We start from the raw sequence: 21,843 nt of genomic DNA, 5'->3' as shown, positions 1-21,843 counted from the left end.
TCTTAATCGATTCAATACTCCCATCCCCCCTAAAGAATTTGCTGTCGTATTTGATGCCATACCATCTGGAGTTATTAGGTTAGTCCAAGGCATTCTCTATCCTTCTACTTCCCCCCTTGAGACGCTTCTACTAAAAGGTAGGAAAATATAGTTTCTCTGCAACTTCTTCAAACAAATCAGTACATTTACATTTAGCAGACTTACACATGAGGACGAAAAAAGAAATTTACACAACTATAAGAGCAACAATGAATAAGTGCTTTAGGCAAGTTTCAGGTGTGTAAAGTGTACGAAGCAAAACATTAGTAAATTATTTATTTATTTTTTTGTAATACAGTTAGCGGTGGAGCCAGAGAGGCAATTGCAGATTAGGAAGAGAAGTGGAGACTAAATAGTTGAGTTTTTAGTGGTTTCTTGAAGACAGCGAGTGACTCTGCTGTTCTGAGGCAGTTAGGGAGTTCATTCCACCAACTGGGCAGATTGAGTGCGAGAGTTCGGGAAAGTGATTTCTTCCCTCTTTGGGATGGAACCACGAGGCGACATTTATTCACAGAACGCAAGTTTCTGGAGGGCACATAGATCTGCAGAAGTGAGAGCAGATAAGAAGGAGCGAAGCTAGAATTCGCTTTGTAAGCAAACATCAGAGCTTTGAATTTGATGCGAGCAGCAACTGGCAGCCAGTGCAAACGGATGAGCAGCGGAGTGACATGTGCTCTTTTAGGTTCATTAAAGACCACTCGTGCTGCTGCGTTCTGAAGCAGCTGAAGAGGCTTGATAGAGTTAGCTGGAAGCCCGGCTAGTAGAGAGTTGCAGTAGTCCAGTCTGGAGAGAACAAGAGCTTGAACAAGGAGTTGAGCTGCATGTTCAGATAGGAAGGGTCGGACCTTTCTGATGTTGTAGAGTGCGAATCTGCAAGATCGAGCAGTTCTAGAGATGTGGTCAGAGAAGTTTAGTTGGTCATCAATCGTTACTCCAAGGCTTTTCACTGTTTTGGAAACAGTAATGGTTGCCCCATCCATCTGCATTGAAAAGTTCTGATGTTATTTCGTTATGGAACTGTATCAGTTCCAAATGTGACTTTTTTTATTTTATTGGAATTCTTTTGTTTCAGATATTGATTGAAGAAATCAAATATGGCTCATCCCAAATAGCTACTTAATTACAAATAAGATAATAGAAGTTTCATTTAGAACTATTCCCCATACACACTCGGTCAATACTCTCTTAGTAAGATATAAAAAAGATATTGATATTAATTGTTCATTTTGTAAGCAACACAAAAAAATAAGTGCCTAGTTCACTTATTTTGGCAATGCAGTTTTTCTAATTTGCTTTGAAACGATTTTTCTTTTTCTTATTAAGAATGTTGATAAAGATTTTTCCTTACTATGGGAAAATGTTTTGTTAATAATAAAACGGATGCTATACATAAAAAAATATTTTTTTTTTCTTAATCTTCTTATGTTATTAACAAAATTGTATAAACATAAATGTACATTTTCAAACCAAAAACCCTTTTTAATATCTTGCTCACTGAAATGCAGCATTACTTTAAAACAATTTCTAACTCTTTTACAAAAAAATGCTTTAAAAACAACTGAAATGTGTCAATTATATAATCTTTTTCTTTAATATATGATGTATATACCCCTACTGTTAATTTTTTTTTGTTGTTTTCTTTTTTAAAAAGGTTTTCTTTTTGTCTTTCCATTTTCTTTATAATGTACTGTGATTGTATATTTTTACTTGTCTCATAATTTTAAAAAAATGTGGAAGCGGAAAACAGCATCATGTCAGAAAACAATGGAAGTATGAATTCCTGATGATCTGATTTGGTCACTGACCACATGTGTGCTGCTCTTCTATCATTTCTGTGAAACTGAGACTGTATGCAGAACGGCCTGCGAACCCCATGGAGTGTGTTGAAGCTGTTTTCTGCTGATCAAACTGTAAACTATTGTCTTCAATAAACTGTATCTCTGACTCCTGCTCTTTGTTCATCACACCGGCTCCTTGCATTAACACAAGTCAAATCCTTCAGCGTAGTGATACGGCACTGTAATGCACTCAAAACATGCCTGAACTACTTTATCTGTGTGTTGATCTGACAATAAGTGTGAACACAACACAAAACAACACAGAGAAGATCTGTTTTACAGACTGCAGACTCAATTTAGCCTTTATAGAACAATATTGATGTGTCATGTAATGTTTAAAGCACATTGCCCTGCCATTTGTGTGACTATAATGTGAAATATAAGAGTGTGTTCACTGATATGAGTAATCCTACTATAATATCTACTGAACTAGCACCAGGGCTCTTTCAGTGTCTGACCAGCAAATGTTGAGCTTTAGCCAAAGAACAATGGTTAGAATGGAAATGTCTTCATCTCACAACAGTTTTTAACAACACTCAGAAAAGTTTTGTGGAAAACTGATGGAAACACACTTATGCTTCAGTTTGTGCTAGTGTTACATCTACACAGCACAGTACACTCAAATATAAGCTAATAAGTAAAGTGAGCCAGCTAGTGTTCACTGAGTTAAAGAGACCCCTGGTGAAAATAAGTACATTGCAAGTATACTAACCAAAAGTTAACTTAATTTAAATATATTAAAAGTATTATTACCATACTTTTATATATGAAGAGTTCAGATGCAAAAACCTCTAAGCGCCATCTGAAATGTTCTTCTAAAACGACCATTTTTGTCAGCCTCCTATGTTTATGTTCAGTTATTTCCCTTTAAAGGCAATGTAAAAAATTATTCGTCACTATAAAAAGTCAACTTACTGAGAAAAAGTAAGGAGTCGGAGAAAAATTTATTTATTTAGCATTTGATGTTAATATATTTAAGTATTATTTTAACTATGCATTGAACAATGAACTTATGTAAGAATGTGTCAAAGCACACTTTTAAAGCACAGTGTTAAATAAACAGTGTAAGTTTTCATTCATGCAATTCAGTTCATTACAGCCTTTAAAAAGTAATAAATGCATTAAAGCCCATTTAAAGCATTTGTTACTGTATAAGAGATGTTGTTGATGCTGACATACGGGAAGAGTATACCCAGGTGGAAATAGAGAATAAAGAGAATAATTAGCGTAGCTGCTGTTCATAGTGTTTATAAACGAGATGCAGAAACCTGTGTGGAAACCTACTAAGTGATGCCCTGAGTGTATGCTTTGCTAAACAGATAGGTATTTAATCTAGTTTTGAACTGAGAGAGTGTGTCTGAGCCTCAGACATTATCAGGAAGGCTATTCCAGAGTTTAGGAGCCATAAAGGAGAAGGCTCGACCTCCTTTACTCGACTTTGCTATTCTAGGTACTACCAGAAGCCCTGACTTTTGAGATCTTAAAGAGCGAGTTGGATTGTAGCGAGACAGAAGGTTGTTTAGATAAAAAGGAGCTAGATAATTTAGAGCTTTATAGGTGAGAAGTAATAGTTTAAATTCAATATGAAACTTAACAGGCAGCCAGGGTAAGGAGGATAACTTTGGGGTGATAGGGGATCATATTTTCTAGATCTGGTAAGAACTCTAGCTGCTGCATTTTGTACTAGCTGAAGTTTATTAATAGAGGATGCTGGGCAGCCAGCAAACAGAGCATTACAGTAATCCAGCCTAAAATTATATATATATATATATATACATATATTATTGCATTACAGACATCCTGCAAAAATAACTTGAAAGAAAATCATCCAGATTTGAAATGACATGAATGTTAATTTTTTATTTTTGGGTGCACCATTATTTTATGTATCAGGTTAACATAAATGTTTTTTTTTTATTTGTGCTTAGCCAGGTCGTAAACCGCAATAAAGTTAGTTTGACGTTTGACATTCATTAGACATTCATTTATATGGTTCATTTAGTTTTTTAATCTGGAAATTAAACTTTGCAACATAAAAGGCGTATATTTATGCCCATCTGACATATTTTTGGCTCAAACTATAACAGGAGCAAATAATTTAATTGGTTTTAAATCGAATAAAACATCACAAACTGGAACAAAAATAATTCATTCATGAAAACAAAGACTGCTACTGAAAAAAAACTGCTTAAACCAGCCTAGGCTGGTTGGCTAGTTTTAGCTAGTCAACCAGGCTGGTTTTAGAGGGGTTTTGGTTGTGTTGGGGTAATCGAACTAGGACTCGAGTCCAGTTTTGATTGGACTCGGACATAACCTGGCCAGTCAGAGTCGTCAGAAAAGAATCGCCGTTTCAGAAAAGAAGCCGATGGGCAGATTTTGATTAAAGATCCACAAAACAAACTTTTCAGTGGATTCATTTGCACAGATTAACTTGTTTATTTTAAGACTAGCCATATGCTAGCAACATAAACATTGAACATTTTGATTTAATGCAGACTTTAAACGAAATATTCACCCAGATATGATAATTCTGTCGTCATTTACTCAATCTTCACTTGCTTCAAAACATGTTTGAGTTTCTTTTTTCTGTTAAACACATTTAGGCTAAACATTGCTAGACAGACTGCTAGACAATGACCTCCATAGTATTTTTTCCTGCTGATTTCTAGCATTATTCAGAATACATATTTTTGTTTAACAGAGGTAATAAATGTATAAATGTTCAATAAATAAATGGTGACAAAAGTTTTCTCTTGCTAGGAACTATCCCTTTAAGTGTCGTGCGCGCGGGACTTTTATTGTGAAGGTGCAGCGCTGCTGTGTTTCCGTGTTTAGTCAGCGTCGATCATCTGACGGCTTTAGTTTCTTTAAACGGAGTTTTGCAGTATTTTTTGGGAGTATTTAATCTGTTGAAGGGAGAGTTTAGGGTCCAGACATAAAGTCAACAGTGTTCTGCTGTTTTAAACGTACAATTCTTCACATTATGGGGCAGTTTCTTGTGTTTTGGTTGACCTTCCTGCTGATGTGCGTCGCGTTCAGTTTTTCTGAATCAGAATCAACAACAACACAACAACCTACAACTGCTCCTCTGTGCGCAAACGTACGTTTTCATCTGCATCTTTCTTTATTTTCATCCCATATTTCTATTCCATTGAGGTAAAGTTGGTGTTATAGCCGCAAATTCGTTCATTGCCAACTTGTGACTCGCTCCCTATGTTGTTTACCATGATACGTTACTTTGAATATTCGGTCAAAATCACATACAAGTATGACTTGAAAACAACATTAGCTTTGTATTTCCTGAGTGGACAGCTACAATGCCCATCGCAACAAACACAACAAGTTGTTTACTTGCATGAGCAGAAACGCAAGCTTAGTGAAAGCATGACTAAACATGGAGTTCATCACTTCTCTTCAGATATTTTCAGTAGAGTATGCAAACTTACCATCGGGTACCGCGTTCCCAGAAGCTTTTTAGTCACAATTTTTTGGCAACCTGCAAAGAGAGCATAAAGTCAAAACTTATTCAACCAGAGAGATGTCTGATCACACACACACACACACACACACGCACGCACGCACGCACGCACGCACGCACGCACACACACACACACACACACACACACACACACACACACACACACACGCACGCACGCACGCATGCACGCACGCACACACACACACAAACACACACAAACACACACACACACTCACACTCACACACACACACACACACACAAAGGAAAATTGAATGTTACCTTCTGGCCGTCAGATTTCCGTGTAGCCAGATAGACAGTGCCATGGTATCCCTCTCCCAGCTTCTTCCCAAGCACATATCTGTCAAGTAAAGATCCTGGAGAAAACATTTATGACATTCGCTCACTCCTGTTACTCTTCTGCTCAATCTAATCGTGAGAAAATTCTGTAAAACTCTGAAAAATAAAACAAAACCCTGCAGATTAGACAGAAAACATTACGGCAGAAGACAAACCTGAGCTGCTGTCTTTAGCTGAGCTGCTGTCTTTAGCTGAACTGCTGTCTTTAGCTGAGCTTCTGTCTTCTGCTGCAGTTTTGCTGCTGCCGCCATGTTGGATCTGGGCTGTTTTCACTCGTTTTGCAGCAACTGTGTCCTGATCCAGACATCCAGCCTTCCTCTTCAGTGCTCTTGGAGCTTCTGTGGATTCCAGTCAACAATGCATTATTAATGATCAGTTCTTTCATTAATTGGCATTTATTGTATTTGGGGATCTGTTTAAATGGCAGCAGTGCTACTAGTTTCCAGATGTTTTGTCAAGAAGCTCTACTGAGAAATACTTTGCACAATACTGCATCATTCACAGGTTTAAAGGCACATTATGTGAGACTTTTATTATCAAAATCTCCAAAATCCACTAGAGGAGTGATTCATGAATGATCTCGCAGTGCATTATGGGACAGTGTAGTGTCCACTGGATGCACACTTCAGAATCTCTCCAGTAGTAGTAGGTCATCCGGGTACTTCTCACATGCTGTTTGTCAAATACTGTGAGGTCAGACATACTACTCGGCTCACATACTGTCTTAATGTACTATTTAGTATGGAAGCGTGTGATTTTAGACACAGCCAGTGTGTGTGTTCATCCTAATGACGTCACACATCCTCTATTTCTGCTCTGTTTGTTTAGCGAGGTTTTAATATGTTTGTGTTTTATTTGACAGCACAGAGCAGCATTATAACAGAAGCCCAACATGTATTTAGTCTGATAAAACAGCACACGTGATCACGAGCTGAAGAACCAGACGCGCTGGACTGTGGCATAATAAAAGCTCTGCTGCTTTGTGTCGTCGTGCACTGTGCCTTTAAGCTGACATATATATGCTCATACAACTGTAGAAGAGTAACGGGAGACTGACCTGAGCGGCTGTTCTCATCGCTGGACGTCTCTGCAGCTTTGATGCGTTTCCGCAGAGCGTATGGTTTGACTCCATCAGAATCACTCTGCAAATCATCATCCGCTTTCCTCTTCACTCCTCTTCCTCCTGATGTGGATTACAGTCAATAATGAATTATTAATAATCGATTATTTCAATATTGCCATTTATTTTACTCTGGGATTTAACAAATGGCAGCAGTGCTCCAGTTTTCCAGTCATTTAAGAGTGGACTGACCTGAGCTGGACGCCTCTGTGTCGGCGTCTACACTTGTGTTCTCCAGCTCAGCAACTCTGATGCGTTTCCGGTGGGCAGATGGTTTACCTCCACCAGAAACACTCTGAAAAGCATCATCTGCTTTCCGCTTCACTCCTCTTCCTCCTAATGTGGATGACAACACAATGAACAATACACTCCTAATCTTAAGAATCATTTATTTTTTATGCCAGTAATGAAGCTTTTTCACGTTTGTTTTCAACTCTGAAAACTGGACTGACACAGTTTCAATTTACTACAACTTCTATGTTAAGCTGCTTTGACACAATCTACATTGTAGAAAATAGTTTGGACTGTGGGGGAACCCATGCCAACATGGGGAGAACATGCAAACTCCACACAGAAACACCAACTGACCCAGCCGAGGTTCAAACCAGCGACCTTCTATCTGTGAGGAGAACATGCTACCCACAGCACCACCGCGTCGCCCTATTTGAATGATTTTTTGGCACAAATAAAAGTCGATAATTTTCACACATACCGTGTATTTCTGCCAATTCAATTCAATTCAGCTTTATTTGTATAGCGCTTTTACAATGTAGATTGTGTCAAAGCAGCTTCACATAAATGGTCATAGTAACTGGAACAGTGTGGTTCAGTAACTGGAACAGTGTGGTTCAGGTTTTAGTGTATAAGTTCAGTTCAGTTCAGTTTAGCTCAGTTCAGTGTGATTTAATCATTACTGAGAGTTCAACACTGAAGAGCAAATTCATCGATGCGTAGCTCTACCAATCCTGAACCATGCGAGGCAGTGGCGACAGCGGAGAGGGAAAAAAAACTTCACCTGATGGGAGTGAAGAAAAAAAACCTTGAGAGAACCAGACTCAGTTGGGCACGACCATTTTAATTTCTCCGCTGGACAAAAGTCTTGTGCAGAACTTCATTCGCCGTGGTTTATGCTGGAAGATGGCCTCAATGAAGACTCGTCTGTTCCTGGAGCGTCGCTGGAATCAGACACATGTTCTCCACTCCCCACGACCATCAGCGCAGCAGCAGCTCAGGATATGGCCTGGTCCCGGATATGGAATCCTTGGGATCATCACGTCGCTGGTCTTGGATCCAATCAGTGACTCCGCCTAATCTGAGGACCTCGGGATGAGTATCCCCAGGTGAAAATAGAGAATAAAGAGAATAATTAGCGTAGCTGCTGTTCATAGTGTATTTAAGCAAGATGCAGAAGCCAGTGTGGAACCCGCTAGGTGATGCATTGAGTGTATGCTTTACTAAACAGATAGGTCTTTAATCTAGTTTTGAACTGGGAGAGTGTGTCTGAGCCTCGGACGTTATCAGGAAGGCTATTCCAGAGTGTAGGAGCCATGAAAGAGAAGGCTCGACCTCCTTTACTTGATTTTGCTATTCTAGGTACTACCAGAAGCCCTGAATTTTGAGATCTTAAAGAGCGAGTTGGTTCGTAGCGAGACAGAAGGTTGGTTAGATAAACAGGAGCTAGATTATTTAGAGCTTTATAGGTGAGAAGTAATATTTTAAATTCAATACGAAACTTAACAGGCAGCCAGTGTAAGGAGGATAAAATTGGGGTGATATGATCATATTTTCTAGACCTGGTCAGAACTCTGGCTGCTGCATTTTGTACTAATTGAAGTTTGTTAATAGAGGATGCTGGGCAGCCAGCAAATAGAGCATTACAGTAATCCAGTCACGAAGTCATAAAAGCATGGACTAGCTTTTCTGCATCTGAGATGGATAGCATATTTCGTAATTTAGTGATATTTCTCAGATGAAAGAAGGCAGTTTTTGTGACATGGGATATATGGTTTTTAAAAGTTAGATTGCTGTCTAATATGACACCCAAATCTTTTATAGTAGAGCTAAAGCTAACTTTGTATCCCTCTAATTGTAAATTGAGTTGCGAGATCTGCTGTGTGCAAGATTTAGGCCCAATAAGTGATAATTCTGTTTTGTCGGAGTTTAAGAGAAGAAAATTGTTGGTCATCCAGTCTTTGATGTCTTTGATACACTCAGTTAGTTTAGAAAGTTCAGACGTCTCGTCAGGTTTAGTTGAAATATATAATTGAGTATCATCTGCATATTTAGCAGTGAAAGCTGATCCCATGTCTTCTAATAATGTCTCCCAGAGGTAGCATGTAAATTGTAAACAGTAAAGGGCCTAAAACTGATCCTTGAGGCACCCCATACTTTACTGGGCAGATTTGTGAAGGCTGTCCATTTAGATTCACAAACTGGTAGCGGTCAGTTAAGTATGACTTAAACCATTGTAGAGCCTGTCCCTGGACACCTGTAGACTACTGTGAGTAAAACTGTGTGTAAAACACTGTGAAAATCATCATCCGCTTTCCTCTTCACTCCTCTTCCTCCTGATGTGGATTACAGTCAATAATGAATTATTAATAATCGATTATTTCATTAATTGGCATTTATTTTACTCTGGGATTTAACGAATGGCAGCAGTGCTCCAGTTTTCCAGTATTTCTCCAGTCATAAAGAGTGGACTGACCTGAGCTGGACGCCTCTGTGTCGGCGTCCACTCTTGTGTTCTCCAGCTCAGCAACTTTGATGCGTTTGCGCAGTGCATAAGGTTTACCTTCACCTAAAACACTGTGAAAATCATCATCCGCTTTCCGCTTCACTCCTCTTCCTCCTAATGTGGATGACAACACAATGAACAATACACTCTTCAGAATATAAAGATTGAGAAAATCCCCTTTAAAGTGGCCGAATTAAGTTCAAATCAACATCTGAGTTCTGACATGTTTACAGTAGAAAGTGTTCAACTTGATGGAGCATGATCATAATATAATATTGTATTGATTTTGGCCATAATAGATAAATCAATCACTTTGATCCAGACACTGTATTGTTGCCTAGTGGCCAAAATCTCCGCATGCTCACTGGATTTAGCAGCTAACTGAGTGAAACACTTTGCACCCTGCTTCATGTTTCAGAATCTTCAGTGGTGATAAATGTATGGTGCTGAAGCTGTACAAGTTTTGATGGAGACACACCTGAGCTGGTTTTCTCTTGATAGCTGCTCATCTCTGTGTCTCTTGTGTTCTCCAGCTCTGCAACTCTGATGCGTTTCCGCAAAGCGTATGGTTTGCCTTCACCTAAAATACTGTGAAAATCATCCTCCGCTTTCCTCTTCACTCCTCTTCCTCCTACTGTGGATTAAAACACAACGAACAATAAACTCTAAATCTCAATCTTGATTTTTATTGTCAATATTTCATAAAAAAAATCCTAACATTGAGAAAAAAATCCCCTTTTAAATAGTCAAATGAAGTTCTTAGCGGTGCAGATTATAAATATCAAACACTCAGATTTACAGCAGCAAGTTTGTAAATAATTTCATGCTTCTGTCATATTTCAGGCCCGTAGCCAGAGTGTGGGGGGAGGGGATAGTACAGAATTTGTCCTATACATAACCTCATTTGTCCTATTTTGGCTGCTACACCATCATAAATTGTGAAAATAACCTGTTGAAAAAAGCCGAATCATCTGTTGACGTCACATCAGTGTGACTTCAGCTAATCAGTATGCAAACTAATATTTTTCATGAGTCAAACATCCTCATCCAGCAAGACAACATACAATATGACAAAAGTGAAGTCATCTTTCACTACAAGTAGCCCAACGTTTATTCTGAATCTTGGACCTTATTCTTGAAGAAGAAAAAAAACACTATGAAGGTTTTGAAGCCAAAAGCGGCCCATGTTCAAGGTAATATTAATACTAATTGGGCTATTTTTGTTATCCATAAACCTTCAAAAAGTGAAGCTCTGCATTATTAATATTATTGTTTTAGAAGGACGAATTCTGACTGAGGAAAGTTCAATGTGCTTGCCAGTTTATTTTCTCAATAAATGACAAAAGACCACATTTTTTTCATTTAAAACTTTAACTCTTTTTTTTAAATTATATATGATATCCTCTTAAGGGCCAAGATGTTTTTTACATGCATTTTTTTATTTCTCTTTGCTATTTGGGCTTATTGGAACCTAATTAGAATAAAAATCTAAGTATCATCTTTTGATATGATGTACTTTTAGAGAAACATGGTGTCCATATATGTGGACTCGTGGTCTGAATTTACATAAAACCCTTTCCTGAATGTTTTTGAATGCATATATAACATAGCAACATGACTACCAGAGAGTAAAAACAAAATTTTTCCCCCATTTCTGAAAGTTCAGAATAGGGTTTGGGACATTTCATATGCTGAAAACAGTTGCAGGATGACAATGTATGCCTGTAACAAAATATAAAACATTCAAAGTATTTTAAATAGCCACTTCTCCCTTTAAGTAATCGTTACAGAACTCCTATTAGTAAAACAAATCAGTTTAAACTTTCATTCATCCCCTCAGCTGTAACGTTTTTGAATTAAGGGTAGAATTTTGTATTGTATTATGTGCTTTGAGTATTATGTGTGACATGCGTGTATGCTGCAACCAAATCGCCTTCGGGAAATGTATAAAGACTACTTGACTGACTGATGATGATGGACATTCAGACAGCAGTAACGTCACCCCTCAACTGCAAAACGTTTCTCTACAGACAGTGATAACCCAGATGAGAAATTCTACAACAGAAATCAGCTAAAGCTAATGAGTCCCTGTCATCTGAGTCGCTTTGCTGATCTTTAAACTCCCGCTTTAATCAGCTATGGTTTTCTTTCTGTCCAATGACAGTGCGCGTTTCATACAAGCGAAAGAGGGTTTCGCTCAACTTGAAGTGAAAGTTGATTTTGGTGCTTGACTGGTTGCAATTTGTTGATTGAATGAACAGCAGGCAGCAAAAGAAAAGAAAAGCAAGTGGCAAATAGAGAGAAAAGCATGTCAAACATACTTGACCGTTGTGATGGTACGAGCCATTCTATAGCAGTTCCCCTGCTATTAAAAGGTCAGGGCACTATAAATAAAGACATTTTGCACCACACTGCTAATACGATTTTTGCCATACGCTTATTTCACGCAGTCACCATTTTGAAGAACCAAAGCGAGGCTGCAGTGGGAAGAAACCCAGAAGTATAAGACCGGAACTGTAAACATTGCATTGACAACACAAACCTCAAGCTGTTGCTGATATTTCAAAATGCAGAAATAGTGTGTAAACATCACTTTAATATCATTCAGTGAGTTTAATGTAACCCATTAAAAGCAGATTAGGCATCAAACAACATCACAGTCTCTTTAAGAGTAACACACTCAAGAACTCCTAGACTTCAGTTCATGGCAGCAGGTAAACACTGTGGGGGCTTGCCTGCTTCAGCCTATGTAACCCGGTGAGTTGACAGGTGGGCAAATCGAAGCTGGTTTTTAATAAAACAAATATAATCTGCATATAATAAATAATATTGGTAAAGATATTTGCGTATTGCTGCACATCCTGTGTGTATTAAGCAATGTTTAAGCAATACGCACAACTGACTCGCTCTGCGCTGGACTTTAGACCTCCTCTCAGCTGGTCTATTGAACAGTTTAGTTCCTCAAAATAGCAACGTGCCAACAATGCGCCTCAGCACACCTCCTTTTTTAGAGCAGTACGCAAATGTATTTGCTATTTAAACAGCGTGCTGCAAAACGTCAAAATGTCCAGCTGAAACTAGCAAACAACAGTTGCATCACACCTTAAACCGGGTGTATGACAGGGCCCAGACACACGAACACTGAAGCGTGAAGCAGCCACGAAGATCATTCGAGTCATCAAGTGGATCCCTCATCTGTGTTTGCACTCAGTAAACAGCGGTGGGTGAACTGATGACCTTCACGGCCAGTCATTTCTGTTTTATTAACTCGAGTTTGATAAATGGCATCTAAAATGTGTTTGGGAAAGGTTAGCTAACTAGTGCCATTTTCCTTAACTTAGCTGAAAATGAGCTCTGACATCCCTTTTTATTTTCACTGTTCATTCAGAACGGACCTTTGGGTCACTCAGAAGGCAGTGAAATTATAAATTTGTGTCACGATCTCTTCCCTGATAAGATATACAGCCAAGTGCACAACGTTCCTAGAAACTCCAAGCAATACTTCTGGATTTCTTCCCATTTTCTTCCTATTCGATTTCACTTTTAAAAATGCCGGTCGCGTCATATCACTCTACTCTTGCAGATTTTGAGATTAGGGAGCAATAAGAAAATTGTGTCTGAAACACTGCCTGAGTGATCCTACAGCTATGTTTTTGGGGGCTGATGCTCCTGGTAGGGTTTGCCATGGCAAAAACGTTTTAGGTGACAGGTCAGGCTACAGGTATGTGCCAAAAACATTGGAATAATTTGTTTTAAAAAGTTTAACTTATGTGTTATTAGTTCACAACACACAAAATGAAGTATTTCAATCCTTTGTTTCAATTTAAATGATTATGGATAAACATGAAAAAACTCAAATCCAGTATTTCACAAAATTAGCATATTTCATTTGACCAATAAAAAGGATCTTAAACACACGCTGGCCTTCTGAAAAATGTGTTAATGTACTGTATTATGTCCTCAATATGGAGGCGATCGGCCTTCGACAAAGTTGAGGTACTATTGTAGCCCAAGTTGCTTTGATATCGGCCTTTAGCTCGTCTGCATTTCGGGGTCTGTTCCCTCACCTTCTTCTGTCATGTTCAAGGTCCCGAAAGGTAAATAAGAATATCTGTAAATTAGTGCATGTGACATCAACAGTTCAACAGTAATACATGTGATTCACAACCTGTAATCAAAACTGCACACCTGAAGTAATTCTGACCTACGCTGTTAATGCTGTAGAGGGGACTCTTTCCTCTTTTGTCTGCACCACAGATGAACAATCGGTCTTCGATCTCTGCTAACATTACTGCACAACAGAAATGACGTTGTAATTAAAGAAATCTGATCTGAAATTCCTCTTCGAAATTATTATGACCTGTTAGCTACTGTCTTTGCGTAGGGCACCAGAGTCTGTGCCTGCTTCCCCAAAGAAAGTAACCTTTAGTCTCGATTTAGGGGAAGCTTTCTTTTGACGTTGCCACTGCTGCATGCCTCTGTGTAGTTAACACAATATATTAGTGCAAACAGTTTTAATAAAGTTCAAGCAGTTTTCAGTCAATTAATTTTACGTATTTGTGAGGCTTACAGCTGCTTAAAGGTTTAGTTCACCCAAAAACTGAAATTCTGTCATTAACTATCTACAAATGAAGATATTTTGCATTTAATCCAAGAGCTTTCTAATCCTCCCATAGATAAATCGTTGAATAAAGTTATTTTTGTTTAGCTTCATATAATTATAATTGAACAACTTATGTCACATGAACTTATTTTGACTATTGTGGCGAGTCAGAGGAAAAACACATACACAAAGCGTTGGTGTTACAAACAGGTCTCCGGAGGGTGATTTATTTATATAGTGAAGTACGTGAAATGAGATGAATATGGTGCTCTTCAGTGGATAGGTGCTCTGGTGCTCCAGGGAGAATGTGAGTTTGAGTGAGAGTTCTGGTGAAGGATCGGTCAACTGCTGGAGTCCGCTAGAGAGGAGAGACAGAGAGACACAGACATTAGCACAGGGAGTCATTAGCTGCGTTTCCACTATCGCGCCTAAAGCGAGCGAGCCAAGACCAGTCGCGTTTCCACTGTCATTTCCGGGGCCTAATCGGGCCAAAGCGGGGCTTTCTTGGGGCCAGCGGCCGGCCTTATTAGGCCCGCCAAATACCTTGGGCCAAGGAGGGCCAGCTGGGGCTTCGGGCGGAGTGAAAGGAGAGGCGGACAGTTTTCTGGTTGCACATGAGCACATGCGCCAAACAAATAAAGAAATAAGGGAAAGAAAACATCTAGCCTTATAGTCTGGGGTCTTTTTGCGTATGATCACCCTTATGTTTCCCTTTTAAATGTAAGGCTGCTGCATAAAATAATAAAGTAGTTTAAATTTATAGTGACGTTCTTTGCTGCGTTCTCCTTTATGTTTCAATAACGCATAATAATCTTTACACCATATTAAAGACACAGCAGACAGTAAAGGTTTTCCAGAGTTTTTGTCAAGGGTAAAATGTTTGTTTGTGCGCGTTTAAATGCCTGTATGTGTGTGTGAGACCGGGCAAGAGCGCTCCTTCACAGCTCTGTTATGCCGCGAGCGGCTTTTTTCTGTATTTATTTTGGAGATAATACACAATATAAATACAACAGAAAGACATAAAACTTAACAAAGTACATGCCCACTTTCATAGACTTTAAACAATATAGTGTCATATCTAGATAAAATAGCCTAAGCTATATTGAAATATAATTTAAAGAATTACAAATATCGGATATATATATATATATATATATATATATATATATATATATATATATATATATATAAATCGCATTAAATAAATAAACCAATATAAAATAAACAAAAGCTAGCTATATGTAGGTAGCCTATATACAATACATAAATCAAACCGTTTTAAAGCCACTTATATCCTAACTTTCATTTTACAAAGACCTGTCTGAAAAAAAAGATTTTCGATTTTTTCTAAAAACAATTAACACCGGAGAAGGTTTGAAATATTATTTATAAAGTATTTGGTTGCGATGACATTAATCAAATCGCGCAAACAGAGCATTATTTGGGTGAGTGAAAGCAGAATCTTTCCTACCTTTTTTTCTGTCACTCAGTCCTGCGCAGCGCTCGCTGCTTTAAACGCATCGGGGGAAAGTCCAAACACAAAATGTGTTCTATATCCTCAAACAACTGTTTATGTTTTTTTTTTTTTTTCCATCAAATTTTTCTTTTATTTTGTATTTTTTGAACACAGAAAAACATGCCGTAGACAATCAGCATGAAACAGAATGTGTAGATATACATACATAAACCAATATACAGTTGTTAAATAATAGTATCAATAATAGCATCAGCCTTGACAACAATGTTATCAGTAAAAAGGAAAAACGGAAGAATAATGACAAGGACATACTATTGCAAATAAAAATGACAAATAAAATAAATTAATACATATATACATATATGCACACACATACATACATACACATACATATATGCATGTACACATACAAACAAACACACATACACCCAGATATGCATACATGCACACATACATACACATACCCATATAAATATGCACACATGCATACACATAAATAAAACAAATTTCAAAACCAAAAAGGCAATGAGCCAAATCTGTACTTAGTGTTAAGTAAGGTTAAGAATAAACCAATCGAAAATAAAAAATTAAATAGAAAAATGGTGATATACACATAGAGATAGGTATTTAAAACTGTGCTGAAAAAGGTCTACGACAATGAACGTTATTAGAAGCCCAAACAGGGAACCTTAAATTACTATGAAAAGAGAAAAACAAGAAAAGAAAAGAAAAAAAAAGTAAAAATAATGTAATAATAAAACATAATTCTAATAAATAATAAATGAGGGGAAAAAAATTAATAAAAAAAAAGATAAAATAAAAAAGCCTGGAGCCAGAAGATCATGCTTTTTGATGTCTCATGGATTCAAGTTAGTAAATCTTTAAGTCTGTGTAAAGTTTGCGCCCAAAGTCTGATGGTGTCCTCTCTTGCACCATGGATGCGAGCAGTGGACATTTCCATATATACAATGTCAATAAAAGTATTAATCCAAAAATGATGATTAAGAGAATGAGGGGGCTTCCATCTTGTTGCAACTATTTTCTTGGCTGCAGTCAAGCCAGCTAAAAACACTCGCTTTTGAGTTTTATTAAGTTGAATGCCAGAAAAATCATTTAAGATGAAAATAGAGGGGGCGAGAGGGATTGAAACGTTTAGTAGTGAAGATAAATTTTGTTTAACCATATTCCAAAAGTAACCAAGCCCAGGACAGTCCCAAATCATGTGAAAGAATGTACCAATTTCACCTGTGTGACAGAGAGTGCATTTAGGATCAGGTTTAAGCTTCATGCTATAAAGTTTGCGTGGAGTAATATAAGTCCTATGGATGAAGTTTAAGTGAATCTGTTGATGATCAGGATTTCTGGACGCAAGCATTACCATTGCCCAGACTTCATCCCAGTCAAAGGTGGGAGACAGTTCTGAGATATCTGATCTCCAAGAGGAGTCTAATGACAGAGGGAGGTACATTTTTTCCGAAAAGTATGTGTATAGTTTAGAAACCAATCCCCGTGTTCCTTGAGAGTCATCCAATAGTTTTAACAAGGGGTGTTTTTTAAGAGGAGCCATCCAAGGGACCCCATAGGTTTTCATGGCTGCCCTCAGCTGTAAGTAAAAGAAAAAGGAGGAGCTTTGCAGATTAAACTTAATAGAAAGTTCTTTGAAAGTATAGAGGCCCTTTTCGCCTATTAGGTTACCTAATGAGTGAATACCTTTATCATACCATTGTCGACACTGGCCAAATTTAATTGGGTGTTTACCAATTAATAAACCGTAGTTATTAAAGATAGGAGAACAAGGATTCCAGTTTGAATGTATATCACAGACTTTTTCTGCTGCTTTCCAGACTGAGAGAGCGTGTGATATTAAGGGACCAAAACTGAGTTTGCACTTGCTTTTAGGTATATTAGCAAACAAAATCTCATTCAACTTCAATGGAAGAACCAAATTTTCCTCCAGCAAACGCCAAGAAACTTCAATTTTATCATCAAACCAGCAAAGTAAGGGACGAAGCGTGAAGGACCAGTGGTAAAGCTTGAAATTTGGGAGTGAAAGTCCACCAGCATATCTGTCTCGTTGCATTATAGAAAGTTTAAGACGTGGTCGTTTGCAATTCCAGATAAATTTTGTAATTACTCTCTGTAGTCTATCCCAGAAATGAGAAGGAGGTGGAAGAGGCAACATAGAACTCACAAAGTTAATTCTGGGCAGCACATTCATTTTAATAATTGAGACACGTGATCTAAGAGAGTTTGGTAAAGATGACCAGTTTTCTAAATTACGTGAAATTTTTGATAGTATGTCCTCGTAGTTGGACTTGATGATATACTGTAATGAAGAGCCAATCATAATACCCAAGTATTTAAATTGTTTAACTACAGGAATACCTAACGGGGATGTAATTTTTCTCATTGCATCGTTTAGCGGAAGAAGTGCTGATTTTGTCCAATTTATTCTGTATCCGGAGATCTTACCAAAACTGTCAAAAATTGATAAGATAATAGGAATAGACTGTGAAGGTTTACTTAAATAAAGGAGGATATCATCTGCGTATAGAGAAATATGATGGCTAGTCCCACAAACCGTAATTGGGGTGATGCCTTTGTCCAAGCGAATGGTCTGTGCCAATGGCTCAAGTGAAAGCGCAAATAGAAAAGGGCTTAAGGGGCATCCTTGTCGTGAACCTCTAGCTATATTAAACAATGAAGAGCAAATGCTACCTGTTAGAACCATGGCTGTGGGATTTGCATAAAGGGCCTTAATCATATCAATAAAGGAGGACCCCAGACCCATGACTTCCAGCACTGACCAAAGATACGGCCACTCAAGACGATCAAAAGCTTTCATGGCATCTAGGGAAAGGACGGCAGTAGGATGCGTTGAGGAGGATGTACTATGTATAATATGGAGTAATCTTCTGACATTATCTGATGCAAGCCTAGATCTAATAAAGCCGGTCTGATCACAGTTAATAAGTTTGGTCATAATGGGTTGAAGTCTTCTTGTAAGAAGTTTTGCATAAATTTTAAGGTCAGCATTAAGTAAAGAAAGTGGCCTGTAACTTGTACACTCATTAGGATTCTTGTCCTTTTTTAGCAAAAGCGAGATAATTGCAATATTGACATTACTGGAAAAGGACCCTTTTTCAATAACAGCTTGGATCATCTCAAAGAGTAAAGGCCCCAGATTATCCCAAAAGGTAGTATAGAATTCTATAGGAATTCCGTCCAGTCCAGGAGATTTGCCGGTACACATATCCAAAGCTGCTTCCTTGAGCTCCTCAAAAGTTATGGGGTAATTTAAACTTAGTGAATCTTCTTCAGATAGTTTAGGAAGTGTTATTTTGTTTAGGAAACTATCACATGCATCTTGGTTATGAGATATTTCCGAGCTATATAGTTCAGCATAAAAACTGCGAAAAGTAGCATTTATTTGTGAGGGCTCATTGAGAGTTATACCGTCTTTTGAATTAATTGAGCTAATATCTGTAAAATGTTCGCTGGACCTTAATCTAAGTGCAAGTAAACGACTGGGTCTTGCCCCATTAAAATAGTAAAACTGACGTGTCCTGTGTATTAAAAATTCAGCACGCTGCTTCATAATATCATTAATCTCCTTTTTAACAAGGTCAAACTGAAGCTTAACATCATCATCATAACCTTGTTGCAAAAGAGAGTCCAAGGCAGAAAGTTTAGCCTCTAGTTTAAGTAATTTTGAAGATCGAGCTTTCCTTATACTTGAAGCATAGCAGACTGTAAAGTTCCTAATAAAACCCTTCACAGCATCCCAGAGTATCCTTGGGTCATCAACTGAACTTTTGTTTATACTGACAAAGTCTGTAAGTTCGTTTAAAAACTTTTTTCTGAATGTTTCATCTCGAAGTAGCGTGGTGTTGAAACGCCATCTGGGGGCTCGAGCTGGTTTGGGATTTAGCAAAACTGAAGCAACTACTGCTTTGTGATCAGAAAATGCTACTGGCAATAAACTAGCACTAACAATTTCGTAAAATAGACCTCTAGACGAAAAAATATAATCGATTCGAGAAAAAGTTTTGTGTCTAGAGGATAAGTGAGAGTAATCTTTAGCATTTGGATTTAGTATGCGCCAGAGGTCTATCATACCGGTGTCATTAATCACAGATCGTAAGGCCTCTGACGCATATTTTTGATCAGCATTTTCAGAATGACTAGACCTATCCAATGAGCAATCAATGACAGCATTAAAATCAGCGCCTATTATCAGTTTGAAGTCAGAAAGCTCTAGGAGTGTTTTGGTAATTTGAGCATAAAATGTTTTTTCAAAGATGTTGGGTGCATAAATTGAGACAAAGGCAATATCTCTTTTTTCTATCTGAACTTTTGAAACAGATACTCTGCCTTTGTTATCAGCCCACGAATCCAACAGCCTGAAACGCAAGTTGCGCTGGCATAAAATTGCCACACCTTTAGATTTATTCACAGCTGAGGAAGAGGCTATGACACGGTAATAGCGATTAGAAATCCGATTAATATCCTTCTTTACCAGATGGGTCTCCTGTAAAAAGGCTACATTTACTCTTTGTTTGCGTAAAAAATCTAGTATAGCAACACGTTTCACTGGATTATTAAGGCCCCTAACATTAAGGGTAAGAATATTTAGCTTGACACCATCAACCATTTATGGAATACTGAAAAAGTAGATAAGGGCAAATAAATTTGAGAAAACAGACTATGTAGGGAGCAAGATAAAAAGTGAAGATAAGCATTAAACTCTGGTCCAGGCCAAAATAAGATAAAATTCAAAATGTATAAAAACATAAATAAAAAAAGGAGAAGATTGGATTTACCCATGTCTATCCTCCTTTAAGAGCTAGAAAAGGAGCTAGGAATTGTATGAATTACAAAAAACACCAAACAAGAGAGAGAGAGAGAAAAAAAAGTAATTACACAATAACCTAGCTAATGAAAACACCAAAGCTTCACAAACAAAGATTTAAACATAGGAAAACTCTCCCAATTATAATATTTAAAACACCCATCAAATAAATAAGTTCGTGTGACTGTTGATCAACCAAAAAGGGAATAAGGTAATAAAGAAGTTTACGCACTAACAATACCGTCTAAACACGTTTTGGCATCTGTAGGGTCTCTGAAAGATTTCTGGATGCCATTCACCTTGAAGATCAAAAGAGCAGGGAAGTTCATTTGGAACCGGATTCCTCTTTTAATGAGTTCAGTGCAAACCGGGTTAAAGGCTCTTCTCGCGGCACGAACTGCAGGTGAGATGTCGGGAGCAATACGAAGGGGTTGATCCTCGAACAAAAGTTGGCCTTTACGTCTGGCTGCAGACAGAATTGTAGCAACGTCTCTGGAGCGATGAATCTTGATAATAACGGGCCGTGGGCGGCCGTCCGCAGGTTTACCGAGCCCTCGATGCGCGCGGTCTATTGCGATAGACGGGACTGGCAACTCGAGCAGTTTTGGTATGAAAGATTCAAAAAACTGTAATGGGTCGCTACCTTCGACAGATTCTCTGAGATTTAAGATCCTAATATTGTCCCGCCTGGATCGTCCTTCTAGATCTGTGATCTTTTCGGTGAGTGTCATGTTCAGTTTTTCAAGTTCAGTTAGTTTCATTTTTAGCGGGCCGATGTCATCTTCCGCAGCGGAGATACGGGACTCAGTCTCGGTCAGACGAGACGCAAGAGAGTCGGTAATGGCAGCAACCTCGTCAATGCGTTTGATGATATTATCAAATTTGACATCCAAACCAGATTCCAGTTTGGCAAATGAGTCGTTCATCATCTTTTGCGTTCGCTGTCCCTCTTCAGCAACAACGCTGGCGATGTGTTTCAGCAGAGATCCGTGTGAGGAGTCCGTTAGCGAACTTTCATAGCTAACCGCATGGTCACTGCTAACGTTAGCCTCGCTGGAGTTAGTGCAATCTTCCGTAATTACTCGAGAATGGTCCGGCTTGTTTTGTTTTGGCGGCTTGGGCATGATCAAACAGCAGTTAAACAACAAAATAACGAAAAAGAAAGCGATGGGTGTTGGTAGATAATGTACCACAGTAGCGTGAACTGGGAGAGGTAAAAGAACGCGACTGCTCACTCCGCCGCCATAACCGGAAGCCAAAACAACTGTTTATGTTTTTATATGATGTGGTTAAATTTATAAATGAAACTTTAAATGAAGACCTTTAGTGAATAGCTGCCGA

At 38.2% G+C, this 21,843-nt stretch overlaps 1 protein-coding gene across 2 annotated transcripts; it reads right to left on the bottom strand.

The window, feature by feature from the left end:
- Nucleotides 1–273: 273 nt before the first annotated feature.
- LOC141375026 (uncharacterized) lies at nucleotides 274–15,092 on the bottom strand. Of its 2 annotated transcripts, XM_073926284.1 has the most exons (11): nucleotides 14,360–15,092; nucleotides 13,931–14,048; nucleotides 13,779–13,861; nucleotides 10,049–10,204; nucleotides 9,541–9,684; nucleotides 7,026–9,400; nucleotides 6,771–6,896; nucleotides 5,869–6,051; nucleotides 5,636–5,730; nucleotides 5,324–5,373; nucleotides 274–1,019 (listed from the first exon to the last, which is right to left on the bottom strand). In XM_073926284.1, the coding sequence occupies exons 6-10, from the start codon at nucleotides 7,219–7,221 to the stop codon at nucleotides 5,356–5,358; spliced, it is 618 nt and encodes a 205-aa protein (XP_073782385.1). In that variant the 5' UTR covers nucleotides 7,222–9,400; nucleotides 9,541–9,684; nucleotides 10,049–10,204; nucleotides 13,779–13,861; nucleotides 13,931–14,048; nucleotides 14,360–15,092; the 3' UTR covers nucleotides 274–1,019; nucleotides 5,324–5,355. The 2 variants fall into 2 exon arrangements, with proteins under 2 accessions (XP_073782385.1, XP_073782386.1); XM_073926285.1 differs by lacking the exons at nucleotides 274–1,019; nucleotides 5,324–5,373; nucleotides 5,636–5,730; ... (1 more) ...; nucleotides 6,771–6,896; nucleotides 14,360–15,092 and having other exon boundaries at nucleotides 7,555–9,400; nucleotides 13,775–13,984.
- Nucleotides 15,093–21,843: the final 6,751 nt, after the last annotated feature.

The sequence above is a fragment of the Danio rerio genome, chromosome 16, assembly GCF_049306965.1.
Source record: "Danio rerio strain Tuebingen ecotype United States chromosome 16, GRCz12tu, whole genome shotgun sequence".
In the NCBI taxonomy this organism is placed as follows: domain Eukaryota; kingdom Metazoa; phylum Chordata; class Actinopteri; order Cypriniformes; family Danionidae; genus Danio; species Danio rerio.
This window is presented reverse-complemented; position numbering and strand designations above follow the sequence as displayed.

What these genes read in the sequence shown, in the direction of transcription:
- LOC141375026 (XM_073926284.1), bottom strand. Translation starts at nt 7,221, where the DNA reads ATGATTCTTAAGATTAGGAGTGTATTGTTCATTGTGTTGTCATCCACA. An exon ending in CGATGAGAACAGCCGCTCAG is followed by an intron (nt 6,052 to 6,770) that starts GTCAGTCTCCCG and finishes TGGAATCCACAG; the next exon opens with AAGCTCCAAGAGCACTGAAG. An exon ending in AGCTAAAGACAGCAGCTCAG is followed by an intron (nt 5,731 to 5,868) that starts GTTTGTCTTCTG and finishes TGTTTTCTCCAG; the next exon opens with GATCTTTACTTGACAGATAT.